The sequence below is a fragment of the Pangasianodon hypophthalmus genome, chromosome 11 (genome assembly GCF_027358585.1).
Source record: "Pangasianodon hypophthalmus isolate fPanHyp1 chromosome 11, fPanHyp1.pri, whole genome shotgun sequence".
NCBI classification, from domain to species: domain Eukaryota; kingdom Metazoa; phylum Chordata; class Actinopteri; order Siluriformes; family Pangasiidae; genus Pangasianodon; species Pangasianodon hypophthalmus.
The window spans coordinates 7,774,911-7,796,225 of record NC_069720.1 but is presented as its reverse complement, the minus strand read 5'-3'; the positions used below and the strand labels follow the sequence as shown (position 1 = coordinate 7,796,225).

The window sequence follows — 21,315 nt, the reverse complement described above, 5'->3', positions numbered from 1 at the left end:
TTTCAGAGGAATGTATTACATATTTAACATGTCCATGTGTCTTGACATGTGTGAAGGTCATTTTTAATTCACTGGCCTGGACTCACTGATGGCAGGACACGATGATTTCCGCTTGAGAGCAGGAGCAGAATGACATCAGAAAGTGGCACTCAAAGTAGGTGGGCCTGCACGCTGTCATTTCTATGAGGCAAATGCAAGTGGACAGGCCAAATACCAGGGGAAGTGGAGGGGGATGGGGTGAAGCTGGCACACACACACACACACACACAAAGACAGGCACAGAGGCACAATTTGGGCTCATTGAAGGCTTCCTTCACTGTACTTGTAGTCTTGGGTGGCCAATGATGTCCAGTTTTTTGTTTTAATGTATGTGTGAGAGAGAGTGTGTTTGCTCTTGTTTTGTCCCTCTAATTGTAGGAATACAAGTGAAGCTTAAACATGTGTGCCAAACTTGAGGCAATCTGGAGCATTAAAATAACTCTTTTGTGCTCTCCTTTTTAGGCAGAAGAAAGACCTCAGTAATTATGGAGATAATCAAAACTGTCAGAGATTATACTTCAGCAAAAAAATGGCCTTCTTTGTTTTCTAACACAGAAGACCACCAACGTCCAGTCAGATTTCACCTCATTTGCTCCTCTCTAGTAGAAATCATGCTCTATACCACAATATATATTTAAACTAAATGTAGTTCAGTAATGCTTGCATGCATGCTCTATTTGGCTTTGGATTTCCTTAACAGGTGCTTTCATAATTTCCTTTTAAAATGTTTCATTAAAAATAATAGTCCAAAGTGTGCTATTTAAAAGAATACAGTAAATAAATATCATTAAAAATGTAACCTTATAACTAATAGATCGCTATCCGATGTCACCAAGAAGAGAATGGGTTTTCTTTTGAGTCTGCTTCCTCTTGAAGTTTCTTCTTCCTGCAACCTCAGGGAGTTTTTCTTTGCCGCTGTTGCCTCTGGCTTGTTCCAATAAGGATGTAGGTCTAAATCCGGATTTCTGTAAAGCTGCTTAGTGATGGTATCTATTGTTAAAAGTGCTATACAAATATAATTGAATTGAACTGAACTGTGGCAAATTCATCAAGATGCTTGGAACAACCTACCAGTATGACATTGTACCTGAGGTAATGAATATAATAATAAGTAAAGGATGGTCATGGTAAATATTGATATTATAATATAGATTTTGTTTTTACTGTTTGATATTCTTTAAGTTCTTTATAATAAGTTGATATAAATAAATATGACATGTAGAAATATATCATTATTTTTGAAAAGTGCTGCAATTTGCAGTGTATATTTTTCATTAGGTAGTTTATTAGTAATATGTTTAATAGGAGCATAGTCCACTGACTGACAGACGTTTTGCTTCTGAAGTCTGTTATTCATTTAGCCGACTTACAAATGAGCCATAATATTGTTTGAACATATAGCTGATCCACTGGGGTTTTAACAGTGGCCTTTTTTTAGCTAGCACCTCACTTATTACCATATGGCATACTTATGTACTGCTGCTTTTGTGCATGTGTGACTAATGTAGGAAACCATGACATGAGGATAAATATACAAAGCTGGGAATCATACGAAGGTAACATAAAAGTAAAAAAAAAAGTAAAAAAAGCAAGTTAAAAAAACTTGCTATTTTGTAGTGAGCTTTGCCTACACTTACCTTGTGTGCAAAGCACAACATTATTTTTTAAATAAGCTGTTACACTTTATTATTGCTGGAGAAGTTTTAGTCTTTTTGAGACATGCAATGATTATTCTATGAAAAGTAAGGCATTTATTTAAAAAAAAAAAAAGCATTAATATAAAGTAACAGTGTTTAGGTAGTTATTAAGACCATTTATATCACAGCACTGTTGACTTTTCTAACTGGATTGGTCAGAAAGTGTTAATTTTCTAATTTTCTAATTTTTTTATTTTATTTTCTCTAACAGCAGCTCTGAAAGTCATTCCAGCTGAAAAAGCAAATCACAGGTTTATGTTAATGCGCTTATTCTAATACATTATTGCAGGGGTGTCCATAGTCCGGCCCCAGGGACAAATGCGGCCCTCAGACAGATGTTTATTGTCCTGCGGCTTCACTCTCAGAATGTATGATAAGTGGCCCAATTCTTCCTTTCACCTGACGGTGGCGGCAGACTGTGTTAACACAGTTAGCTAAATTGCAAGAGCCTTTTTTTCCTCTGACTACACCTGCAACTTAATTTACTGAATGATATATAATCATGGCTACAGACAAAAAGCACAAAGTTAACAGGGTGATCTCAAAAGAGCTGGAAAGAAGAATATTGTTTCATTGAAAGCCTATGGCTAATGTGCATGCCTTGTATGTCAAAAGACTGTTGAGGTAATTGAGGTATTTATTATCATAAGACATTGTGAAACATGTCATGAACATTGCAAAAAATATTCAAGGATGAGAAGGCAGAGGCTGTGAAGCAGCTGGAAGCTATCGTGGAAGAAGCAACTTTTTATCTGAGCAAACAGGGCACAGAATATGACTAGAGCTCATAGCTAGCAACACTTCTAACTACTAAGCATTGAAAAACTTTTTGTGAAGCCTTGAATGATTCCTTAACTAAAGTAGTCGATGTCATTTGTCCCAAAAAGAAGCAGAAATTTATGAATATCATCTTATGTGTGTTGCAGCTGTCAGGTGATTTATTATGTGAAATTTATTATACTGGAGCTTTTAAATTTTTTTTTTTTTACTGTGGTCTAATCTGGTCCCCTTTGCACCCCTTTGCACCCCTTTGCGTTATCAGTTCTATAGTAGGCAACTTACACTAGGACTTGTATGGCAGAAGATCCACTTAAACTAAGCCTAATCATAAACAGGTTTAAGAAATGTATAATTGTTGATATGGTGAAGCTTTCTGAAAGGAGATTATTTAGCAGTGAAAGAGCTTTGTAAAACTCTGTGACTTTTCCATCACAGGAAAGTCTAACAGGACAGAGGATTTTGCGATTTCCATTTTCTTGGAAACATGATGAGGTTTTTTTTGTTTGTTTGTTTCTTTAAGAGAGAGACAAAAAAGAGGCTGGTAAGGGAATTATTGTTTCTAGCTGCTATAACATAAGTGAGAACATGAACCAACTAATTTTGCTGACATGTAACTATAAATGGATAAAAAAGTATGTGTTGTTCTTTAATAAAAAATGTAATCAATGGCAAATTGGTGTGGTATAAGAGCAATAAAACACTTCAAGACATGCTGTTATAGGAGAATAAGCACTCAGCACTCATGTTTTCATCAAAACCCCTTGAAGTTGAAGATATGTTCGTTTGTATGGCTGGTTGCTAAACCACGCATCCTGTTTCTGTATCTCGACTTCTGATGGACTGCTTTGGCATCACTTGTCAGGCTCTTCATATTCAAATAATCCTGAAACACTCCTATTGTGGATTTGCATGTGTATCAGGTTACGTTATTCAAACCTGTGCCTTTAGACACTGCTGTAGGGACAGATCACAGTACCGCCCAAGTGCACAGTGTACACAATGCACTTAGTTTCCAATGTACAAGAGGATGTAAAAGGCAGTACACGGTGGTCCAGACACACTTTTATTTGAATTGCTGATTGACACTACACTTGAGACCTGCTGCTTTTTTTTTTTTTTTTAAGGCAAATCACATTTACCTGCAGAAGGCCGTCCAGATTCAATTTATGTACAAACAAGCAACAAAAATAATTTCTAGGAAAATCATTTCAGTAAGGCACATGGAACAAGGATTGAATCAAAGATTGACCTGAATCAATCTGAACAGATAATGCCAGAAAAATAGTTTTTTTCTTTCATTTTCCAAGAAAAATAATCTAGTTTTCAATCCCGGAAGGTGAAGAAGGCTATTTATTCACACAATTGGACAAAGAAAATAACCAGAAAAAGGCTTGTGTTGGGTCTAAGAAATATTGTGATTGCTGAGTTTCTGACATGTTATTGTCCTCTTTTCATCAGTGCAAAGGAGTTTCAGTGGTCAATAATACATAATTAATTTTGTATTTTTCTGAATACAGCTTACTTTTAATTGTGTCTGATTAGGTCACAGTAACGATTTCACTTACATCTCTAACTCTAGGTGGCTTTTTGTACAATGGTGGGAAATGTTAGTAAGATATAAAAATGGATCAGGTCAGCTAGCTAGTTAAGATTACAAGTAGACATGATTCCAAAGACTTAACAGTTAGGACTTTGTGATTGGGAGACTTTTCATTGAACAGGTAAAGATCACATTCTATAAGTAATTTAAGATGCTTCTTCTCTGTTGCTCATCATCATGGATGTAGAATTGGTGTAGTTACTGTATTTGTGCTACTTTTGCCATGTAGCTTTAGACACTGCATTAAATAAACCTTCATTATTCCTTCAATTACCTCACTAATCACCATTCAAAATAATATAGAGCTTATCTAAAGCAATGAACCATCATGTGCTTAGTTAGATTTCCTGTGGACTAACTGAATTTTTTCCGTGGGATAGATGGATTGCTCTCCTGCTGAGCAAAATGCAACATTTCTCATTTCAGATATTGCTCCACAGAGTATGTCTTGAAAACTTTTATGCAAGATTTATACAACAATACTTGAAAAGTTTAAAAACTTTCAAAAGAATGTGTGTGCAAGGAGTATCTGGATAGCAAACATGCCTAAAATAAACTATAAAAGGAACAATTAAAATAAGGAACTAGGGAAATTACCTCACTGTTATATATTTTATTATGTAGACTATTTTGTTTCTCTTCTGTGGATAATAGTGTCACCATTTGTCTTTATATATCTTATTCTTTATCTTTATCTTTATTATACCACAGCACTGCTGAATTCTCAAATCTGATTGGTCAGAAGATTGATTAATTTTCTATAACAGCGGCTCTGACAGTAATGATGTCTGTAATTTAGATCACAGGTTTATATTAATACGCTTGTTCTAATACGTTATTGTTTCTATAGTAACAGCTCAGTCACAGGGACTTGTACGGCAGACGATCTATCTAATCCTAATAATAAACAGATTTTTAAAAATGTTATTTTACAAAGAAAAAACATATTGCTGATATGGTGAAACTTTCTGTAATGAGACATATAGTTTATATTTAGTTAACTGGAAGGAGTCTCCAGTGTCAGTGCTTTGTGACAGTAAGGTTTCCACCACAAGAGTATCTTCAGGACAGAGGACTTTGCGCTTTCTGGTTTCTCAGCAACATGACAAACTATGCTTTATTTTTGTCTTATTAACTTTGAGAAGGAGAAATAAAGAGAGGCAGGAGAGGGAATGACAGTTTATAATGTAAGTGATAACAGAAGCTGACTTGTTTTGTGGATGTTCCGAAACATTAAATGTAACTAGAAATGGTTAAAAAGTACAATGTGTCTTTTATTAATAAATTTAAAAGTGTATTGTTGGCAAATCACTGTGGTATAAGAGAACAACAGGAAATGCTGTTATAGGAAGATAATCAACTTTGTGGTGGTGACATAAACTCTGCTTCACATGGGACTGCATGACACCACTGAGTCGTTGATTACTTTCCTGTAACAGCACTCCCCCAGATGTTTTATTTCTTACTTACATCTTACTGCTTGCTAAATAAGATAATGGCAAATAAATAGATAGATAGATAGATAAAAAATTAGATAACTAGATAAACAAACAAACAAACAAACAAACAGGGGGCACAGTGGCTCAGTGGTTGGCACTGATTCCTCACACCTCCGGGGTTGGAGGTTCGATTCCCGCCTCTGCCCTTTGTGTGTGTGTGTGTGGAATTTGCATGTTCTCCCTGTGCTTTGTGGGTTTTCTCCGGGTACTCCAGTTTCCTCCCCCAGGAGGAAACCATGCATTGTAGGCTGATTGGTATCTCTAAATTGTCTGTAGTGTGTGCATGGGTGTGAGTGTGTGTGTGTGTGTGTGATTGTGCCCTTCGATGGGCTTGGGGTCCAGGGTCCCGAGTCCCCTGAGGCTCCCTATGACCCTGTGTAGGATAAGAAGTACAGAGAATGGATGGATAAATAAATGGATAGTGGTTTCAAAATAAACTTCACATTTAGGTTTATGAAAAGTGTCTAAGTGTTCAGCCTCAAACTGTTTTTTTTTCTTTTGTGAACTGTATTTTGAACTGTGATTTGATGATTTGAGGCACAGCTCAGGATTCACAGAAATCCCAGCTGTGATCCATGCCGGTTTTTCCCGGCACCTGAATCCAACGTAAGCCACTAACGCGGTGTGTGTGTGAGTGTGTGAGGAGTGTGTGAGCGTGTGTAAGAGAAACCGAGCCTTGTTTACAGCGCCGGAGCTGCGATAACAGGAGCTACACTTTACTATGCGCGCTTATCGGAGATTCTGACGATGATGGAGAGAGTAAGAGCGGCGATAAGCAGCGCGCTGTAGTTGTGTCCCGCGTCGTGAGTTTGATCTCTCACTGCTCATTTCTGCGCGGAAATAAACACCTTGCTAATGACTAGCGTTCATTGCTAACGGAGCGGAGCTACCAGTTCAAAATCTCCGACTGGAGGGACGCAGTGAAAACGCCAGGGAAAAGACGGAGAGGGAGGAAAAACGCGCTGCGGCGATTTTTTTTCACTGTTTTCACGCCTTTTTTGGATTATTTAATTATTATAATTATTTTTTACATCTTCTCAGTCAGTCCCAGTCTCACTCCCCAAGTTAGCAAGTTAGGAAAGTTGCCTCTTCGCATTTCGTCGGATGAAAATTAATCACCTCGCTGCCTATGAGCGACCCTCCGCATCCAGCGGCTCACCCAGCTAGTTAGCCGTTAGCTCGCCGAGCGCAGGGTTTTCCACTGGACCGGCTAAAGGCGGCTAGCTCGGCTCGGCTCGGCTCAGCTCGGCTCAGCTAGCCTCGCATAGAAATGGAGTCAGAGGATGCGGGCTTTCAAATTCATTCGTCAGCTTGTGCGGGAATTCGGATATACATCGGCTAGCGTCTTTCAGGGATAGTAAAACGAGTTCGAGTATCAGCAGTTAGCTAGCTCAGTCACTAAACTCCATGCTGAAGTCAAAGGCGAGCTAAACCGGCTAAGCTAACTGGACTTCCATAGAAATTCCTATACGCACTTAGGCTAAAGAAGCCAAGCTAGCGATACTGTGTGTGAGAGCTAGCTTTTCAGTTAGCAAGTTTTCTTTTTCTTCTTTTTTTTTTCTTACTTTTTCTTTTTTTGGACAAGGAAAAGGACACCAAATATCCAGGCAGATAATTGAAAGTAGACATTTGTTTTAGTAAAAAAATAGCTTTCGTTAGAAAGAAAAAGACTACAGTTAATCATAGTCGGCTGGCCTTTTTAGGTGTCACTTTTTTCTTTAGTTACTTTTTTCTCCAGTGTTTACAGGAATGAGGTGTTGGACAGCCAGGACTCATTTGTCCTTATTTTGTGCTCTGCTGCTGCTGCTGTTGCTGTCCCTCTCAGTTCACTGCCAGTGGCCCTCAAATGATGGAAGTAAGTAAATAAAATAGTCTGAAGTTTGAGCAGTTGTTGAGAATAGTTACAGGAGTCCAGGTGGCTGTATGGAAAAGTGTGGCTTGACTCCTGTTGTTTTTCTGCTGTGACTGGTGTGTGATGGTCTGACTGGAGTTGGGCCATACAAACTAGTGAACAATTTCAGCCGTTTGGGATGAAATGTGTTTCCTTCCCTGTGAGGATTTTATGCAGTTCCTCTCAAATTCCTCTTTATAGACCCATGTAGCTGATGTCAGGTACATGACAGCTGATGTTAGGCAGAAAACTATCTCAACTAACCTGTTTGGGGAAAACTGTTTCCTTCCCTCCGAGGATTTTATGCAAAAGCAAAGAGAACATCAGTGTATAATTTCTTTATAGATGAATATAGCTGTGTCAAAAAAAACCCTAAATGAAACTGTGTGGGGAAAACAGTTTCCTTTCCTGAGAGGATTGTATGCAAAAATAAAGAAAACCTAAGTGTATAAATTCTTCATAGCTGCTTGTAGCTGATATTCCAGGTACGTGAAAATTGATGTTGGGTAGAAAACTGTCTGAGTAGGAAAAACCATAAACTAAACTGTTTGGGGAAAACGGTTTCCTTTCCTGAGAGGATTTTATGCAACAACAGAGCGAGCGGGAGAGAAAACCTCAGTGTATAATTTCTTCACAGACAAATATAAGTAGTCATGTCAAGTTTGTCAATTGATGTTGGGTAGAAAACTACAAAAAAAAAAAAACTGGTTGGGGGAAAAATTCCTTTCATTTTATGTGAAAGAAAAGAGAGAGATTGAGAGAGAACACATCAGTGTATAATTTATTTATAGAAGAAAGAAGGTAGCTATGTCAGCTATGACAGTTGCTTTTAGATAGAAAACTAATTAACTGTTAAAAAAAAATAAATCTAAACTGCTTGGGAAATGTTTCCTTTCCTGAGGATTTTATGCAAAAACGTAAGCGTATAAATTCTTTATAGTTGCATGGAACTGATATGTCAGGTACGTGAAAATCGATTTTACCTCACTAGAAAAACCATAAACTAAACTTTACCTTTCTTTTTGGGATTTTATGTGAAAAAAGACCGAAAGCTTCAGCAATTTAAATTCTTTATAGCCTGATGTAGCTAATATGGCCGCAGGATAACATTAGATAAAGCTTTACTGATCTGAAAGAAATTTTTTTGGGCTAGCTTGCTCAAGACAAAACAAGTAACGCTAAATATAATTGGTATAAAATATAGATATAAATGCATGCTATGTAATAAAATAGAAAACTTCTTATAACATATAGTTTCTATTATTTCTGTATTAGACACTTTTTAGACAATGTTAGGTAGAAAGCTATCTAACTAAGGGGGAAAAAATGTAATAAACTGTCTGGGGAAAATTGTTTCCTTTCCTGATTTGATTTTATGCAAAATCAGAGAGAGAGAGAGAGAAGCTGAGAGAGAGAAACTTGAGCATATAAATTCTTTATAGGTGGTCTGACACTTGGTGTTGGGTAGAAAATCTCCAAACTAAAGATGTTTTCCGAGCACACAAGTTATGCTTTTCTGTTCTGGACTTCTTAAGTGTTTTGTTTATCTCAAAACAAAGACATTTACAGATGATCAACTGTGGGTCTTTTTCAGGTCAGGCAGCGTTTTAGTCATAACATCTGGTGACATTTGTCACCTTTTGGTTTAAACAGATGCCACATAATTTCGTAACTGTCTGTGAAATGGCATCAGTTGCGAAAGTCAGAATTGTTTTACTGTCAAGATTTATTGGGTTTATGCACAACTCATTGCAAACTACTATGGTTTCTGGTCCATAAATTATTAACTCTCTCTTTTTTTATATATATATAACTATAGTGCTGTTGAATTCTGATTGGTCAAAATGTGTTGATTAATTTTCTATACTGGCAGCTCTCTCACAGGTTTATATCAATGCGCTCATTCAAATACATTATTGTTTCTATAGTAACATCCAATTCACATGAACTTGTATAGCAGATGCTTTTGATTTTTGGATGGAGTCTCCAGTGCCAGTGTATCACAGTCTGAGATAAAGCTGTAATTTTTCAGACAGAGGAAAGTCTTCAGGATGGAGGATGGTGGTTTTCTCGGTAATGCGGCAAGCTGCATGGTATTTGTCATATTGAATATTTAAAAATAAAGAGGCTGGTTAGAGAACGCCTGTTTACAGCTGCTGTAATGTAAGTAATGAGAGGAACTAACTTGTTTCAAAGATTTTTCACAACATTATACTGTTAACCGTAACTATAAACAGATAACAAGGATGATCTGTCATTTTTAAAAATAGACAGTAAACATCTTAAGTTTGCTATGGTATAACATGCTGTTATTGGAAAACAATCAACTTCTCGGTCATATTGGCTTGACATTTCGTGTTTATTCTTCACTTAATTTAGAGCAAATTTTTGGCATTTAGTTCATCTTTCAACCTTTTAGCCGCTGTCACACTCTTAACCTTCATCTGCTCGGCTGTGTGTTTGGACTGTGCTCTTACTTGCAAGCCAGTTTGGATAAAAGTGTCAGCCAGCTGAATAGACAGAGGTATAGAAATGTCAAAATATATTAATGTAGGCCTGCCTTGTGCATCTTTTGGCATTGCTGGTTGGCTCACCCCCCCTTTTAGCTTGTCATCAGCCTAGCTTCTCGCATTAGCTCAAGTAAATAATGAGAAGTCTGTTTACAGCAGTTTTTCAGCTTGCTTTCTCAATAGATTTGCGAAAGGCACTGAAAGATCACTTGAACACCAAGCAGCCATCATTAACAGCAAACAAAAGGAAAGGACGTTACTTTTCAAATCAATTCAGTGTGTTTTTTGTGTGCTCATGCCACACAGCCTAGATGATGATGTCTGTTTTGAATCAATAACTTGGTCAGCGCCTGGGGGGCAGTTTTGTTTTTTCCCTTCATGTTTCACCACCGCAAAATTTCCATGTTTCCAAGTAAACTGCAAACAAGCCTCCCTGATTCATCCAATTCATCAAGAGGGGAAAAAAGTGCAGGTTTTAAAATAGAACATGTAAAAACACCATGCCTAGCAAAACAGACTTGGTTCTGTTGATTGGAAGAGTGAGGAGTTTGTGGAGCATGTGTAATTGGGTTTTACTGTTAACCCCAGTGGTCTCAGGTCTGAGAGGCAGCAGAGCCTCTCCATCAAAGCCCTGTGAATAACCCACCTTTTGGTGCAGAACAGTGAAAAGCTTCCTCGTGTGGCAAAAACTCAGACTCTGCACTTATCAACAGCTTATTGTACAACGCAGACCGGTTAGACTAACGTACTTTTTAATTGCCTCATCCTTACCACGTCATTCCTGTTGAATTTCTTGGGATTGATTTTCAGCCGTTGTCACTTTAAGATGTGTAAACATTTGGCGTTCACTGCCGCCTCAGTGGGTTAACCATAATGCAACGTCAAACATCCCAGTGCATGATTAGCTTTCGAACCCTGTGACCTCTTATCCAGTTTTTCGTCTTGTATCCAATTTGTTTGACTCCACAGCTGACCATAGCCTCTGCTTTTCTGAAACTCGTTGACCTCCAGGCATTCATTTTTGTTAGACTTAATATTTGATCATTTTATTCTTTCTCAGAATAGTTTCCATGTTGTACTTGGTGAATTTGATCAGCTTTTCTCTGCTCGTTAAAATATGCAAACCTTTTTTATTTAACCAGTGTTTTGTGGGGATGCAGAAAACACCCCCGTGCACGATTATCTTTCAGACCAATGACCTTTTTTCAGTTCAATCTCATGTACATCTCAAATACGTCTCATGTTCTCCGTTTTTAACTAGACCCATCATGTATTCTGATATTAGAATTACTGAGGAATCATTGCTTCACATGAACTGTATATTAAATCACACTGCCTGAATTTAAATGATTACACTATCACTATCTTAACGAGCCATTAATTAAATTTTCTTTCAATTCAAATGACTATATCAATGATTGAGCCAGTGTGTGAGAACCAATAGCCTCTTGTCTATGAAAGCTAACAGTAGCAGGCCAGGATGAGGGTTATCAAATGTAAACAAGAGATTTGGAGTTCAGTGAAAGTGATAAAGTTAGCCGTGTTTGTACAGCGGTGTGAAATAGAAGTGTGTGTAAAGAGACCGGGCGGCTTGATCTACCGACAGAGTGACGCATGCTTTTGCTTTTAACAGTTCATTCTCTTTGTTCGCGGCAAAGTTTTGTAGATGTGCGTAAACCTTTGTTTGCTAACGCTGACTCTATTTGAACCCTTTTCACACAAGATTATTGTTTATTACATAAATAGATCAGGCCATGTTATTCATGAATACAAAGAAGAGTACTGTCAGTATTTTCTGTAAGGAATGAAACATGACATGGCTCGCTGTTATAGGAAAACAATCACGATGGTGTGATACAGCCTGATGTGAAGCAGAGTTAGTCTTGCCACCCTGAAGTTGATTATTTTCCAATAACAGCATGACCTGAAGTGTTTTATTCCTCTGTTGGCAATTTGCCAGTATTTACAGGATTTTATTTAGTAAGGTTGTCATTTATTGCTTATAGTTGCACTGAATGTTGTGGAACGGCCACAAGGCAAGTTAATACTTGTTATCAGTTGCTTTATAACAGCTACAAAAAGGTCGTTCCCTCACCAGTCTCTCTTTTGTCTCTCACCGGAAAACGCAAAGTCCTCTGTCCTGAAGATTTTCATGCATTGGAAAACTTACTGTCTTTTTTTAAATAACAACAATTAAAAAAAAAAAAATCAGTTCATAAGTTTATGCTTGAGAAATGTATTAGAAGGAGCGCATTAATATACACATTGATTTGTATTTTAGCTGGCACTACTGTCAGAGCTGCTGTTATAGAAAATGAATGAAAACTTTCTTACCAATTAAACAATGCTGTGGTATAATAACCCTTAATAAGCCTTGTTTTATTTATTTATTTATTTATTTACAATTTTTGACATGTCAATGATAGATAGTAGGGATATCAACTTCACTTATCTATATTTATGGTTATGACTTCATATGAAGTATGAATTGCTTTTTGGTTTGTTTGTCATACGTATAATGGGAAGTTGTTGTGGCAGTCAAGGTTAAAAGCTGTTATGTAAACCATGTTTTTGTAGAGCACTTTCATTTACTGTTCAGTCAAAAGTATTTGTAAATTAAGCTCCAAAGCTGTATAGTTGGCAGCCCTTTATTGAAATTCAATAACTGCCCATACTCTACCAGTACAATTGTGCTTTTTGACAGGAAGACGTGTCAGACCTATGGTTTGTGGTAATCCCACATACACTACAGTTATGTTGTCTCTTTCTTGAGTATAATCTGAAACACGTGTTGCTTTCCTGCTCTAGTCTGTGGTCCAGGCATTGACATCGGAAATGACATCAGTGACTTCAAGAAGCTGGAGAACTGCACGGTGGTCGAGGGCTACCTGAAGATCCTCCTCATCGTAAACAAGAACACCAATCAGGAGGTCTTCCGCACACTCAGTTTCCCCAAGCTGACAATGATTACAGACTATCTGCTCCTCTTCCGTGTCCCCGGACTGGACAGCCTGAGCACGCTCTTCCCGAACCTGTCAGTGATCCGAGGCCGCAATCTCTTCTACAACTACGCACTGGTCATCTTCGAGATGAACAACTTGAAAGACATCGGCCTCTACAGCCTGCGCAATATCACCCGTGGCGCCATACGGATTGAGAAGAATCCGGAGCTCTGTTACTTGGATTCTGTCGACTGGTCTCTCATCATGAATGCAGACTTAAACTTCATCGATGGAAACAAGCAGGCCAAGGAGTGCGCAGATGTTTGCCCAGGGCTCGTGGAGGACAATCCGCAGTGCATCAAGACCACCTTCAGTGGTGTCTCAAACTACCGCTGCTGGACATCCGACCACTGCCAGACAGGTAAGAGCTGATGGAATTGTCAGTAAGTTTATTAATCCTCTACTACACTTTCTGCTACATCTAAACTACTTCTTGTCAGTCATATTTTGAATCCAAGAAAGTGTACATGTTCTACAAACTTCCCACTGATGTCTCGAGTATTCCTCATCTTTGGGATGAAAATAACGGCACTTTATTTTCAGTCCATCTCTTCGAGTGTTTTTATAGACCGTTTATTGGAGGGTGGAATTTGCTGACCATGGCTCAGTTTGGCTCAGATCTAGTTGTGTGTGTCTGCCTTAGCTAGACCCAGTCCTGCATCACTTTGGCTCACGTTTACACGTCTTCATTTACAAATGCGACTTACCAATGAGGTGGAACACAAGCCGAGAGCTGTTAAAGGATCCGAGGTGATAAAAGTGCAGCAGGACTAACCATATGTCCAAAACCACACCCTGTGCACTTTATAGTGCTCTATTTTTGGAGATTTGCCATTTTGTAGCCGTGTCTGAAAGCACAGTGGAGAATATCCAGCACACGTATGAAATTCCATAAAGCACTGCAACAGGTCAGTGTCCAAACAATGTATGTCAGCTGATACAGAAGACCCATAATGCACTTTTTGTACTAAATTACTGCTTGTTTAGACGCAGGAGAGTTTTTCACTGATTTACCAGAAACAAGTGTGAGAGAGTTTTGGGAAAAGGACACACAGACTAAGGTAGTGTAATATCACAGTTTAATCATTCCTACACGATCTTACCCTACCGTGATGTCCGGTGACATTTACTCTGATTATATTATAGGAATAATTGTATGAGTTTGCCATTTAACTCTTGAATTTACTCTTTAAAATGGTAAAAATGCATGAGATGTTACTCCTGATTTAATTTTTCTTGCTAGTTTTGTATTTACTATTAAATAGCTTATTAAAATACCTTTTAAAACATGCAATGAAACTTTATGGACCCGTCGGTTATGACAATAACTGACCGCGATTAAGCTAAACCATAATTTCTGAGTGCAGTAGTTTGCGATAATAGTGCCAAAAGCTGCCAAGATACTAAACAGGAAGGAAATGGTGAAACCTGTGCAAAAGAAAACTTGCCATGCTCCAGTCTGCCAATTTTTTTGGATTAAAACCTGATGAATTGCATCAACCACTCAATTTGAATGAATTGACGGAAAAAAAACAATGAATCATCTGATTCACCTGAAAAGGTGTTTCCATGATGGCTGACTGAAGCAGCCAGAGACAAGGGTGAGACTGCACAAGAGCAGGAAGTAGCTTGTCTTTTTTTAACGTGTTTGTAATGGCCATCACTAAGTAAAAAAGTTTGTTAATGTTTGTCGATTCATAATTGCTGTTATAATGAGTCAAATGACCATCAACAGCACCACTCTATGGCTTAATTTTTTTTTCTTTGTAATTTTTTATGTTTTGGATGATTAAATTGTTAATTGAGATTTTTGTTAATGGTAAATCTTGATCAAGCAAAAAGAATAAATATCGCGCAAGCCTAACACACACCAAGTCACAACCAATCAAACAAGGAAAGAGATACAGTTAACACAAACATAGTCTCTCTCTTGCATAGAAAGTGTCACAGCTAAAATACAGGGAGTTGGAGTAAGCGCTTGTAACACTTTTGAGTACCACCACTAACCACAGAGGTGTCAGACTACAATCTTACAACCTGAAGAAGATTCATTTTCAAAAGAGTGCCAAGTAATACATGTATCCACAAGTAATGTGAGCCATCAGTCATATCAACATGTAACAGCACAAGAACTAGAACACACCTACACAAACACACATATATTCATATATGGCATTCACACTAAGAGGGAAAAAGCTGCGAGAATTCATTTATAGAGTGATAATGGTTTGCATTTGAAGCGAGTTGTTTCAGGTCTTATTAACGTAGTTATATATATTGAAAGTATTTCTTTTTTTCTGACGCCTTTTTATTCAAACAAATATTTGGACATTTGTGTGTATCACATAACCTTTGATTTGTTTTTTTTCCTATTTTCTTCCTCAACACTTCTGTCTTTTTTATAGATACATTTAGCCATTAAATCAACTGTATGACATGTAATGCCCAACAAATTGCACACTGGATTTACATCATCATTTGTATGCTACTTTTTAAAAATTTTTCCCAACTGTTTTTAAATTTTCTTCCTGATTTAGTTACCTGCAGATTGCCACCCACCGGCCAGCCCTACTTATCATACCTCAGCTACCTACCGGGGAGGGTGAAGGCTGACTTCTTTCATTTTATTAATAGGTTCAAATTATGCCTTATTCCTTATTAACTTTCACACAACAATTTTTTTTTTCATTTGGAATGTGACCATGTTTAAACTTCACATGCTTCACGGTGTTGATGCATCTCAGTGCTGTAGCTATCATGAGCTACTTGCATTACACACGTTGGTCGAGGTGAGATCTGGCTAGTTAGCATACACAGATGACTGACGACCGTTTCAGAATCAGCATCACAAGTACAAGTACAGCGCAAAGCCGTTATATAACTCTACTCCTTACTTACTGCAGTCACTGTGAGAACAGGAAAACGTAAGGAGAGAGAAAAACAGATCATACCTGAAAGGCGAGAATGTGCTACATGAGAAACTTTTTTTTTTTTTTTTTTTTTTTTTTTAGAAGAGGAAAAGGACTAGGGCTACGTGAATTCATGCTGTTCCCAGGAATTCCCTTCATCTGTGTTAATACACTTAACTAGCTCACCATATTTTATTACATTATGTTAGCTATCACTTCTTAGCCTAGTCATTTGGGTTTCTGGCCAGCACCCTGGAGATTTTACTTGCCTGGTGGGCTAGCTATTAAATTTAAGATTTGTCCATGCCTAATGGAGGATTGCTCGCTGGAAGATGAGCTAGAGTAATGCCTGAGTCTCCGACATCACTGGCAGTGTAGTGTCTGTTGCTCATTGTGAATTTTAGTGGTGTAATATCATGGTCAATTAGTAATGAGCTTAAAGGACCGTGTGCACAAGACTGGCTCAAACTGGGTTTTATTATATAATCTACAGCAAGTAACATAGTAACTGCAGGAAAAATTCTTTCAGAGAACTGGGACGTGAAAGATTTTGAGAGTGTAACGTTAAGGACCAGCTTACAAGTATTTTATGGTCATGAGTAACAAGAAGTCAATATGAAGTCAGTGAATGAACAGATTCCTCTAATATGACTATATATGTATAATATGCAGACTTTAAAAGTACAGTGTAACAGGTACAGTGAGGTTTGAAAGATGCCCAGTCTTTCCCTCAGTGAATCATGGGATGTTACTATGGCAGACATGGTGCCTCTCTCTCTGAGGGGAAAACTATGTAGCAGTTCCTCCTGCCTTATATATAATTACCTTGTTTTTCTTGGGCACAGATGTTTCTTGAAGGGCTTGTGGTGGTTTCCCCGTCAGCCTGCCTGGCCTTTCTTCTCCGTGTGTCTTTAATTACCCGCTCTGGCCTTACAACAGAATGCACCATCTCTTTGCATTTAGGCCCAGTTTAGAACAGATAAAGCTTAGCACCATACATGTCCTCCTCTTTTAGGGATGTGAATGAAAATATTTTTACTTCTGTCCACTTAAGTTGTATTTTGTCTTGTAAAAGTTAAACATCTGACAGGAGTATTCAAAATGCAGATTTCACTGGTAGCCTGATGAACTTGCTAGCTTCTCAGGTCCTCTGATGTTTGTTGATCCCACATGGGTTCTTGCAGCGTATGTTGGAATTTAGGAGTTTTTTATTCCACGGTTGTGTGCAATCTTGTGGATGGTAAGTCATGTAACTTCCTGTAATTAGTGTGCTGTAGCTGCAAGTGCAGGTGCAGGAATCTTCAACATTTCTTTGTTTTTTTATTCAAGCAGAGATGTTTAACCACTAAATCAACTATATGTCATGTAACAACAAAAAACCGATCTAGATAGCGATCTAACTTCATTGTTATAAAATTTTTCCCCCCAATTTAATCACATGCCAAATCCCACCCACCAGTCAGGTCTCATACGACAGCTAACAACCGCTGGGTAGGGTGAAGCCTAAACATGATTCCTCATGTGAAGCCTTTCAAACCAATGTTACTCCTGTATCACAGGGCAGTGTAACACACCTGGATGAATGCGTGCTCTGCTCTCTTCCGCATACATGAGCTCACAGATGCCCACGATTGGCTAATGTCACTGTGATTTACAGGGGAAAAAGAGTGTGTGTCATCCCTCACACCCAGAGAGCACGATCAGTCTTGCTCCCTTGGCTCCTGACCACAGATAGTTGTGGTATCGTTGGGATTCAAACTCACAATCTCCCTACTATAGGGCAAACACTTTTCTTATTCTCCATTATGATTGGTTAGAAGGTGTTGATTCATTTTCTATAACAGCAGCTCTGACCAGAGTGCTGGCTTTACATTAATGTGTTCCTTGTAATACATTATTGTTTCTGTAATAACAGCTTGCACAGGGACTTGTGTGGCAGCCGCTCCACATAATTATTTAACAAAGAAAAAGGTACATCCGTTCATATGGTAAGGTTTTCTGTAAGGAGTCTTTCTTTGTTTTTTGTTTTTTTTTTGGAAGGAGACTTGAGTGTCAATGTTTTGTCAAAGTCAGTAAATTTCCCAGTAGTTTACGCATTCTGGTTTCTCAGTAACATGATGAGCTGGTTTTGTTTTTTTTTTCCTCCCCCCCCTTCTTCTTCTTTCATACTAACTTCAAGAGAATGATAAAAGATTGGCTGGTCAGGAAACTACTGTTTATAGCTGACTGTTTAAGTGATATCAGAAACTAACTTGTTTTGCATACGTTACACAACATTAAATGTTATTATAAATGGATAAAATGTACATGTTTATTAATGAATTAAAAGTTCTGTAGTATAAGAAGAATAAAACACTTCAGAACATGCTGTTATTGGAAAATAGTGAACTTCAGGCCCGTACAACAGCACCCTGTCTTTGATTATTTTCCTATAACAGCTTGCCCCTAAGTGTTTTATTTCGTACACATTTGCTACACAGCATTTCAGAAATATTATTAGGATCTGGTGCAGTTGGAGTCTAATATTCTATCTTTAAATAACATTCCATAGTTATGCTGATGTTTTATATTGATATGTTATTGAATTATTCCGAACTTGACCAGTGTAATATCCGAGCAAAGTCCATGTCATGTGTTGTTAAAGTTTGGTTCAGGAAGTATCATCTAGCTGCTCTTAGAGGACATTCCAGAGGCCATGAAGCATCATCTGCAGCGTCTCCCAGGCCAGTGTGTACGTTTGATATGCTGCGTGTGTTTGTGACATAAAGCATAGATGTTTTGTGCAGTTCAGGGAAAGTTCAGTCAGCAGTGTGTGTCCAGCTGAAGTGTGAGCCGCCTCAGCGGGAGGCCCAGGGGGAGTCGAGGCAGAAGGAAAGCTCTCATCGCTTAACGAGCCGTCTCTGAGTGATCTCATCCGCTCCACATCAGCGCCGGAAACATTCAGCTCCCGACCAACACAACGTGGCGAGCTGAAGCCTCGTTTTAATTACCGCCCGTTTATCTTCCCACATGTTAAAGGCTGTCTTTCTGCACACAGGGCAATACTATAGTGGGGCTTCCTATTGTGTGTGCTTGTGCTCAGCTTATGCCAGCATACTTCATTAAGCTCTACTTGTGAAGTGATAAAAAAAAAAAAAAAGTGCTCCCCGGCTCAAGTGTTGTGTCTCTGCCAGGGCTGCTCAGTACCAGGCTGAAGGTCAAAGGGAGTGTCTGCCAGCGAGTGTGTTGGTTCTTGTAAAGGAAACGAGATTGAATTTGTCCCAAGTGCATGATAAAATGCATCTGCAATATATGTAACCACAAGACTACTTCAGTCATGAGATTACACAAGTCCATTTCTTTTCGATAAAACACTGTTACCACATCCCAGAAATATTGTCCATCATCTGTTCACGCTAATGTCGAGTAAATATAGTTCCTGCTGGCAGATAGATAGTTTCTCTCATGACCCCGTTTGTAAATCACGCGTCCAAGCTAGCGTCCAAGCATTTGTCAGTCTGATGTAATGTCATTTTTAGGCGTCATGTATGCTTGGAGCAATTGTCGATTAGTATCAGGAATTGCTCAAGGATTCCAGCTATCGGGATGGCTATCAAAGTTGAATGATGTAAATACTTGTCAGTAAACATGACGTCTGCATCTTTAAGAGTGACGGATATAAAGTGTGTTGTATTTTGTAATGTGTTTCCTTTCAGCCGAGTTTGTAGTCCTCTGTGAGCCTTAATAGCCTGCTCTCTGACAAAATGTCTTTCTCTGATGCATCTTAACTTTCCTTGTCCTTGCCTGCCAAACTGTTAAAGCAAAAGTGAATGTCTCAGCTCGCAAAACATGAGTGGGGGTTTATATTACGAAAGTGAAACAACGTTTTGTTCATCAGGTCTGCTTTACTATACAAGTATTCATTAAGTATCTCTGCTGCTGTTCACCACAGAGCACATGCATGTGTAATTTATATAATTTTACATAGATTTTATAATGAGCTTAGTTACAGGTAATAACTTTTCAGGTTTATTTACACGCATTGACTTTATTCTGACTCTTCATCAATTGACAAGTTATGTAGCCAAAAATTGGATTTTGTAAACCTCTAAATGTATAAATATTACATTTTAAGTTGTATTTGTATAATGAAATGAATTCTGACAGCCGTAGTTGAGATCGTTTACAGATTGTTGTCTTCAGGCACTGTGAAGCAATTTCTGACAAAGAGCTAGTGTTTGGCATTAGAGCTGGCATTGTCCCCACTGTACAGGAAAAAACAGCCATCACAGGCACAGCACTACTAACCTTCATCATTCTGCAAGAATGTGTGTGGAAAGCAGTGGGGGGGAGCAGGAGGCGTTTCTGTGGAAATGACAAAGAATAGGCAAAGGAGTAGAGGAGGACAAAGAGTGTCATCCAGGGACTGCTTGCTTGTTTAAGCTTCAGATTCCAGACTTTTGCCCAAACGTGTCAGAAATGGTCTGGCACTCGCCGTTGGTTAAAAACAGGAAATGCCATCGCTTTGTGCCTTTGATGCTGTGTTTCAGGGTGGTCGGGGGTAATGAGTATTTGGGAGGAAGTCCAAGGTTAAGCTGAGAAGATGCCAAGCGATGCCATAAAGTATGATGGATTAACTAATCTGTACCAACTGCAGGTCTGTGTGGCATCACACAGAAACTATAGTGCCACTGCTCCTTTATTAACGTCCCCTGCATGCTAGCCTTTTCTTCACCTCAAATTATTCACTTATACTCTTTTTGTGGAAACTAGTCATACAAATGAGCCCTTCTTTCTTCAGTGTGTTTGTGTGCAGTGAACTGCCTTTAGCACTGTTGCATTGTTCTGTGGTATTGAATTGAAGGGGTGTGTCAGTGCCTGAGGTCTTATCCTGCTAATATGTCTTCTAGACATTATAATCTTAGTGGTCTAAACATTATGGATTTGAAATTTCTCTGGTATTCAAGCAATGACTTGGGTTTCTTGACAGGTTAAAGCATGTCTTGGAAAAAGGAGGGTTTATAAAAGATGATTCACCAAGAACCTGTGTTAGTGATTAACTCCTATTGTTTTGAAAATCAGATCTGATTAATCTACACAAGCTTCTAAATGCTCTGGTTTGCATGGCATAAATATACCAGGACATACCCAAGAAGAGCCAGGAAGAACAGTAAATAGCTCTGGAACTGACTGTAATTTGCCTGAGCCTCTGGTTTTTGTCTCTCCTGCGACTGCCGCTTGCGAAGAGGAAATTAGGTCTGCTGTGTGGAGCGAGTTGCCTGCAGAGTATGTTACAAGATAATTCAGCCCACACACTTAACGGTTCATTCATAAAAGCGCCAGCATGCTGCTACTTCCTGTTTACCAGCCCGGACGCTGTAGCGGATTCCTCACAGTCTGAGCTAAATG

At 38.5% G+C, this 21,315-nt stretch overlaps 1 protein-coding gene across 2 annotated transcripts in view; it reads left to right on the top strand.

Moving 5' to 3' along the window:
• Positions 1-6,215: 6,215 nt before the first annotated feature.
• Positions 6,216-21,315, top strand: part of igf1rb (insulin-like growth factor 1b receptor) — a 90,954-nt gene continuing 75,854 nt past the window's right edge. For both annotated transcript variants that reach the window (XR_008302613.1, XM_026930589.3), the window contains exons 1-2: positions 6,216-7,470; positions 12,825-13,379. Coding sequence is in view for 1 of the 2 variants with exons in the window: in XM_026930589.3 (XP_026786390.1) it covers positions 7,365-7,470; positions 12,825-13,379 (661 nt within the window). In the remaining variant the exon portion in view is untranslated. The remainder of the gene's footprint in view (positions 7,471-12,824; positions 13,380-21,315) is intronic.